The sequence below is a fragment of the Chrysochloris asiatica genome, unplaced genomic scaffold (genome assembly GCF_000296735.1).
Source record: "Chrysochloris asiatica unplaced genomic scaffold, ChrAsi1.0 scaffold00002, whole genome shotgun sequence".
NCBI lineage: Eukaryota > Metazoa > Chordata > Mammalia > Afrosoricida > Chrysochloridae > Chrysochloris > Chrysochloris asiatica.
In genome coordinates this window covers 18,269,037-18,277,827 of record NW_006408520.1, presented here as the reverse complement: position 1 = coordinate 18,277,827, position 8,791 = coordinate 18,269,037, and the positions used below count along the sequence as shown (strand labels likewise).

General features: G+C 37.6%; 1 protein-coding gene across 1 annotated transcript in view; it reads right to left on the bottom strand.

Annotated features, from left to right (window-relative positions):
* Positions 1–3,630: 3,630 nt before the first annotated feature.
* DNTTIP2 (deoxynucleotidyltransferase, terminal, interacting protein 2) overlaps positions 3,631–8,791 on the bottom strand; it is a 30,725-nt gene continuing 25,564 nt past the window's right edge. The window contains 3 exon segments of the mRNA XM_006830950.1: positions 3,631–3,724; positions 6,915–7,024; positions 8,697–8,791. Coding sequence (XP_006831013.1) covers positions 3,631–3,724; positions 6,915–7,024; positions 8,697–8,791 — 299 coding nt within the window.

The window sequence follows — 8,791 nt, the reverse complement described above, 5'->3', positions numbered from 1 at the left end:
ATTTTCCCAAAAGCAAAATTAAGAAGGCAGGAAAGGGCAGGAAAACGGCAAACAAAAGCAGGAAACCCAAGGTGGAAAATGGGAATGCTGATCCATTGTGAAAATGGTAAACAGTGTCACAGAAGAATCTGTGTATAAACTGCTCAATAGCAAACTAATTTGCTCTGTAAATGTTCATCTAAAACACAATAAAATATGTTTTTAAAAGTGCAGCTAAGGCTGAGTGAGAGGGAACTCTAAGGAGTGCCAGCAGAAAACAGGCTGGGGCAGTTAGAGTTCAGAATCTTGACCTTTGAACAATTTCAAGTACCAGTGAACTTCCCGAATACTGTGTCAAACCTGATTAACCATGTGAGCATTCAGTGACACGTAAATATAAAAATGTGTGGGCTGTATTTTGTTCTTTTGGCAATTTCTATGCTATACCATTAAAAGAGAAATTTCAATTGCCACACCTTTTAAAGAAAATGTTACAAGGGGTCAAGCATGCGAAGGAAGTGTCTGGACCCTCCAGCTCAGCTTCCAGATGAATAGTGACCCCAGTTGTCACTGTGGAGCCCAAGAATCGCCACCTCAAACCCTGCTTCAATTCCTGACCTACAAAACATTGTAATAAGTGTTTAAGTCATGTTTAGGATAATTTGTTTTAAAAGACAACTGAACAAACATCACATGCATAACCTAGAATGTTGTTCAGTGCCGTCAAGTCGATTCCTACTATTCTGAGTTGCTCAGTATGTATTGATAGCCCTTCTGTTTTAGAGCCTTCTTCCACTGCCCCTAATTCCAAGGACATTTACAGATAACGTGAGTGGACTCAAATGCACTCATATACTGATGACATTTAATAGCAGCTCATGCTTTTGACCCTGCTTATTGGAAACTAAAATTGGAATAATTTCTTCACTTTTTAAATTGAAAGCATTCCTTCTTCACTTATAAAGCTATAAACATGTGTATTCCATTGTGTAATAATAATGTTATGTGCCGTGGAGTTGGTTCCAACTCATAGTGACCCTGTACAAGGTTTCCGAGGATGTAAATCTTTACAGGAGCAGAAAGCCTCATCTTTCTCCCGTGGAGCAGCTGGTAGTTTCAAACTGCTGACCAGTAAGCTACCAGAGCTCCTTTGTGTATTAATAGGACCTTGATTTTACATTTTAGTCAGATTCTTAGGGAATTAATTCAGAAGGCCCTTTTGTTTCAACTATCACTATGTAAAAGGCATTGTTGTTAAGTGTCATGGAGTTAGTTCTGACCCCTAGTAACCCATGTTTCCAAGGAGCAGCTGGTAGGTTTGAACTGCTGACCTTGTGGTAAACAGTCAGTGCTTATCCTATAGTGCCATACTAGGACACCAAAAAGCATTTATCATCTCACTTAAGTAGCACAATTCTGTTAAACAATTGATACGTTTTATGGTTCATAATCCTGTTGTAGTCACTTTAAACGTTATCATTGTCTGAGACACTGAACAAGTACATGGCACCGTCCCAGAAATGGTGTCAGACTTTTTCTTTCTTACGATCTTTTCTTGTAACTTGCTATTTCTTTAAAGTGAGAGCCCAGGAATTCCTCTCATATACTTAGTTTTATTAAACTTTCCCATAGTCTAACATTTTCCCTTTTTTTTCAGGATGTTTTTTAAAAACCCTACAATTTATCCTATGAACAGTCAAGGATGACCTCTAGTCTAGCATCCTTGTTATGGGAACCCATTGGAGGAAAGTCCTCAGGTCTCAACAGAAATGGTACTATTCTCTCGAAAGCTTGTTTCTATCTTATGTGTGAGCATAATATGTAAAGCCTAGAACTCATCCCTGTCAACCAATTTGTGTGGAAAAATTTAGGAAAAAATAGGAGCTCTGGTAGCGTAGTGGTTACGAATCGGGCTGCGAACCTTAAGGTCAGTGGTTCAAAACTACCAGCTGCTCCGTGGGAGAAAGATGAGGTTTTCTACTCCCATAAAGATTTACACCCTCGGAAACCCTGTACAGGGTCGCTATGGGTCGGAACCGACTCGATGGCACTTAACAACAACAACAAGTTGTTTTCTACGTAGAAATGTACTAGAATATTAAAATTATTTTTTATGTTCTAATGTTAAGAATATCCCTGATGCAGCTCATACTGTTATCTGCTCAAAAATTTATTTCAATGTTGTCACCACTGCAGGCTTTCAGGTTTATTAATTCAGCCTGTTTAGTATCCACATGTCAGAAAGCTGCATAACAGTCCCAGGGCAGGTAAGAAGCTGGCCCAGTCTTGAACTTAAGAGAATAACTGAGTCAGTTCTCAGTGATCTCTGCGGAGCAACATTTTACAGAACAAATGACAAATGAAAATATCTCACATCCTTCACATACAAGGGGCTTCAAAAAGTTAAGTGGAAAATAGAATGAAAAGATAGTGAAGTTTTTTCTGTAACTTTCTGAAATCCCTCTGAAGTTGAGGCAATGTTCTGGTTCTGCTGACCTCTCCTGGAAGAATGTATGAAGGGTAATTTAACTTTCTTCTTCCTATTTTGCTATTTAAGTCTATCATACCAGTTTACCCAGTATCAAAGAGAACAGATGCTCACTCTACCTCTATCATAGTCAGTTCTGCAATTCCTAGGTCTTCTGTGATCCCAAGAACTAAATATACAATTTAAGATGTCTTGTTTTCTAAAACTGAGTAAGTATTATATTGGGAAAACAGAGATTCAGTGAATGAAGAAATGAAAACCACCACCAACCAGGCATTAATGGGAATGACCAACACGTTTTAGGTACCAGAAAGGTAGTTGAGCCAGGGTGCATATACTTGTGCCACAGAGACGAGGATGAACCTCTTTACCTCCCAATCAAATCAGAATCTCATCAATTTAATCCTATTTCCCTTGGAACATAACACTGAATCTGGAAAAATCACGTAGTCCTGGCTCAGTTACCATAGAAGGAAAATAGCTTTCCAGATTTTTACCTTGAACCCAAACTTTCCAGGTGGTCGTCTTTATCTTCTAAGCCCTATTTTACACTCCTTAAGCTTCATTTAACTCTTCAATCTTATGCTTACCCTATCTCTAAGAACACTTTAAATATTCCTTTGGTTTCAACTGTAATGTTTGTACAGGGTAACAAGCAGATCTCTATATCCCTACCACACCACTTTCTGGGTCTAATCTTGCAGCTGACTAACAGGGCAATTCCTGCCCACCACGGCTTCCTCCATGTGTGTACACACACACACACACACACACTACATTATTGATTGCAATGTTGTTTGTGAATCTATTTTAAAAAAGTTCTCTGAACACAATGCAAACTTTATACTTTAAGTATCTTTTAATTCTGTTTTCATTAACCAAGTCACAAACTATAAAAATATCTTCTTTTAAATGACTAAGTTTCTTTTTCCTTTTTCCCCCTTGAAAGTCTTAAGCCTAGATGGGTCTTTTGTAGGTTTATTTATTTATTCTATGTCATATACATTTATTCTATGTCATATAATTATCTCAGATCAACATTTTTTTCCAATCAGAAATCCCTATATAAATAGGACCAGTCTACTTTAATGTATGTTGCTAGTTTTCAAAACATCTTCAGTAAATAAAGGGAAAACAAAATTTTGTCGTTTTCTTGGTTTATCTTAATTGCGAAATTTCTTCTTTTTTCGAAATTTCTTTCCTGCTGCGTTTGCTGCTTTTTCAGCCATGATCTCTGAATATTTCCTTCGATTATATCTGAAAAGAAAAATCAAACGTTTAATCTTTAAAGTATGAAACATTAGGTATTAGGAAGAAATTAATACAACCTTTAAACCTCAGACACTTTTATATTTTCATTATTTCCTCACATATGAATTAAGATGCCACCATGTGTTAGGAACCATACTCAGAGTTGCTGATGGCAGGGTAATTTCTGCACTCATGGAGCCTGGCTATTAGAAATAGAGAGGACTTCTGTAGCCAGTAGAGGGCCGTGTACTATAGCCACTGCACAGCAGACATACCAGATGCTATCTAATGCAGTAAACATTTTTGTTGATTAAAAATATAAAAACAAGGACCAAACAAAGAGTTTACATTTACCTGAAAACATGATATGTAAGAGATTTCAAAAAGTTCATGGACAAAATTCCATGATCTCTTAATGACATTTTTCCATGGACTTAAAAAGGTCCCTCACTATTTATAAGAACCTTAAACAAACAACCTACACCAGTAGTTTTTCAAAATATGACCTAAGAACCCTCCTGGGCCCATTAGGTAAAAACTCATTTCACAAGCACACCAAGGCCAGTAAAATGAATGCAGAAATCAATGCAGGGTTTCATGGTCTTTAATTAAGCCACACATTAAAGAGATTTGCACTAAATCATTTTTAGTTTTGCTGTTTTCATTAAAAAAAAAAAAAAGTATATATATATATATGATTGGTTTGAAATTTCTAAATTAATATTTTTTTAGTTTCTTAAAAATTAGAAACACCTTTCAAAAATGTTAATTTTCACTGTGGTAACTATCAATAGATGCAATCCAAAAAAATAAATTTTTTGGGCCATCAATAATTTTTAGGAGTCTAAAGGTAACCAGAGAGAAGAGAATCAGTACTATAGACTTCTTTCCTCCTTGGACTTTGGAAATATAGAAGTACAATTCACTGCAGAAAAGTAGCAATATAGCAGAGCTACAAGTTTTAGTAAAAGCAGGCTGTCAGCAGTACAGTTAACTACTTAGATGTATAAAATGTCTAGAGCTTTCACTGTGTCTTATACATAAAACTCCAACCAGCTACCATATTACTGAGGATTAACTTACTAGCCTCTTTATAACAGATGTCATTTATGCCATTTACAACTTTACAACAGAGAGGAGTAAATTTAGGTGATAAAGACAATGTTCATTTTAAGTAATGCATTTAACTTTATGTGACAAAAAAATATAAATAGAACAAACGCATTTATTGCAGCAATATGGTTTCCTTTTAAAATAAAGTACCATGTTTTTACACAAATAATGCATGGATGTTATTCATTTTACAAACCATGACTCCTTGTATGCTACGCATGTTACTGGCATATGCAAGTTATCTGTGAAAAATACAGTAGGTGGTATACATATAAGGTAAGCACTGTGAAAGTGATATTCAAATGACGTATGGGAAACAATGAACTGATAGATGACCATTACCTCCAACTTTGAACTTCATTCTACTAAATGTCTATTACTGCCCCAAAGTCCTTATCTTGAGATTATTCTTTGGGCAAAGCACTTCACAACACTGCTATAGCTTGTAAAAATGTCAATCATAAATGATATGTTGGCCAATTTTTATTTATAACAAATGGCCAAAACTTAAGTAAGCAAATACTCAATGAAGGACGCAAACACGCCATCAGCTTACATCACGCCTCTGTGGTGATGGACAGAAACTAGATTGAGTTATGCAGGTGTTCTGAATATGCGATTTAGAAAAAGGGGGTGTCAAGAATTTCCCTAACAAATGTGTGTTGATGCCATTCACCTACAAGAGAGCATTGGGAGAGGGCTAAATTTTATGTAGAGGATGTCCAGGAGAGACCACAAGTTAGCTGACTTTGAGGTGCTTCTGAAAGGCAGGTGAATATATGGGTTTGGACTCTGAATTTGGACTGTTGTTGTTAAATGCCACTGAGTCAGTTCCGACTCATAGCGACCCTATGTATGGTTTCTGAGGCTGGAAATCTTCTCAGGAGCAAAGCTTCATTTTTTCTCCTGCAGAATGCCCAGTGAGCTCCCACCACCAACCTTGTGCTTTGCTGCAGTCCAGTGCTGGTCCTACAGAATATCGTGTTCCCCAGATCTGGACTAGAGCTATACAACTGGTGCTCAACAGTATATAGATTATAATTAAAGTCCTATGAAGATAGGATTTTCAAAGAAAGAGTACTGAATGGGAAAAGAGGGCTGTTTCTAAAATATTTTACCATTACCCAGACTCATTAAATAATTTACATAACCAGGGTCCAATGTTTTCCATGTGATACAAACTATATTATGTTTAAAATTTTTGAGTATTTTCATCTTTGCTTTTCTATCAGTTAGAAAGTCAACAGGCTTCTATATGATGTATGCTTTTTAAAAACTCTCTCCAAACATATATACAGCTGCTTCAAAGGCATTTAAAATATACTTCGATTTCTCCCAACTTAAACTTCCTCCAAATCCCTGCCTCTTTCTTTTCCTTCATAACCAAACTTCACAAAGTTGTCTCCAATTTCAACTCACTCCCACCCTGTGTGTCTCCCTAGGTTGACTTCCTCCCAATCACTACACTAAAGTGCAGTTTGCCAAATCTACTGTGACCTCCATGGAACTAAACGCAAAGCAAGTTTAGTCCTTGTCTGATCTGACCTCTGAGGAGCACTTATCCTCGCTAAACACACCACACCTTGCTTACAAATACTACAGTATTCTCGTTGACTTCTATGACACTGTGTTCTCCTGATTTTGGTTATTCCTGTGCAGGATTACTCTCCGACCAGTACATTAAATATTTTCAACCTACTCCCTGCAAAAGCAAAGTTCTCAACTGGAAGCACTTTTGTCCCCCAGGAGACATTTTTGGATGAAAACAGCCTATACTGGACAGGAGAGGTTCTCTAAAAAAGAATTATCTGATCAAAAGTTGAGATAGTGCTGAGAATTTCAGCTGTAAAACATCTAGTTACGTGAAATTTTTAAACTGTGTATATTTTTAAGCACTGTTGATAAGTGCCGTCAAGTTGGTTTCAACTCATAGCAAGGTTTCTGACGAGCAGCTGGTACAAGTTTGAACCGCTGACCTTGTGGTTCACACCGACCTTTTGGTCCAGTGCATTATTGTACAGTGCCACACCAGGACTCCATTTATTTTTATTTTTAAGCATACATATTATTAAAAATTCCTTACCTTCTGAACTCAGAATCAGCTAGCAGTTCTTCCACAATAGTTCTTTTCCGTTCCTTCTTGGGAATTCGTGAATGGTAGAAGTCAGCTGGATTGTCAACAATGGTTCCAATCTATGAATAATTAGAAGAAATACCTGGATGCCACATTGCTTTCATATTGCAGGGCAATTCACACAGGGCAATTCTGATAATGCATATGTACAGAAAAGAATGGAAAATACAAACTTACTTTATTGTTAAGTGCTGTCAAGTTGGTTCCGATTAACAGTAACCCTGTTTAGGGTTTTCGAGGAGCTGCTGGTGAGCTTGAATCACTGACCTTGCAGCCCAGAGCATTAACCTGCTTAGTGTCCCAGCTCAATGAAGTGCACGTTAAGTTATACTACTATATTTCCCAGGTTATCATAAATTCTACCAGATCAGTATCTACTTAGTTAATCACTGCAATTGTTCATACATTCAACTGATTTCTGGAGTGCCTATTATATGCAAGGCATTGTGTTAAGTACTAGAGAAACTTAAAAAAACTGGTTCCTGCCAAGGAAGAGGAGGCTAGTCTTAAGGAAGACCAACAGACATGTAACCAAAAAATTAGAATACAACATAATATATGCTAAAACAAATCCCACCGAAGCCCAGAAGACTAAGCAGCCAACTCTACCTACAAGAACGAGGGAAGGTTTCACAAAGGATGAAAGTTTAGCTTAGATTTGGATGAGTAAAATTTCACCAAGCAAATATGGTGAGTAAGTACATGCCAAGCACATGCAAAGTGAAAGGATGCAAAGACTCGTATGTGCATATTCTGAGAGGGCTGAGTAGCTAAGTTATACTGGTGCTTAAGAGGGACACATGACAAGAGTAGGGCTACTGACCTTAGTGCAGATTAAGCGAAATACACTCTATTCTGTAGCTCAGAGAGAATCGCTGATGGTTTCTGATCAGAATAATAACATGAACAGACTTTTTCTTAAACAGAAGACTGGCTACAATATTTGAAGGCAGAGTAAAGGATGTTTATAGTCTTCCAGATGAGCAAGAAAGGCAGTCAAAAGAATACATGAATTTGAGAGCTACCAGACGGCAATTTGAAAACATCCACAGGACGTTCACTAAGAACACATGGAAAGTCAACTTCTAACTGGATGCCCCAATACCCTGAAAAGAGGAAGTAGCTGGTGCAAATGATTCCCTCTCCCCTCTTTCATTCTGTGCGTTTGCTCCTGGACGACACTATTTGTATATGGTATACAGAATCACTTAAGTTTTACAGAGCTGACCAGTTACCACTTCTAACACTGTCCTACCACATGAAAACTCATTATAAGCTGGTGATGATGGTGTGCTGTCGAGTCAGTTCCGACTCAAAGAGACCCTGCATAAGGTTTCCGAGGCAGTAAATACTTACAGAAGGAGAGGAATGTATATTAGAACTACTGACCATGCAGTTAGCAGCTAATGCATAATCACTCTGTTCCTGGCACAGCTGTCTGAATTGGGCTCTGACCATTGTTGTAAGGTCTAAGCACATAAGGCCCACAGCTGCTTATTGTTAAGTGCCGTTGAGTCAGTTCTGACTCACAGCGACCCTGCACAGGGTTTCCACCACCAACCCTGTGGTTTAAATTGACCTTGTGGTCCCAGCGCATTACCCTACAGAGCCATGCCAAGACTTCATACATATAATGTATGCATTTAAATATTCATCTGTTTAAAAAAGCAGTAAGAGCACTACCATGCTTTCCAAACTAAAATGAAGATCAATTATTCTTTGGTTTCATACCTGGAAGTACTTGGGGAAGCCGTCTCTATCATTTTTCTTGTAAAATCGTTTTGGGTCCATGCTAGCTCTCATCTTCAATGCTTTGAGATCATTTT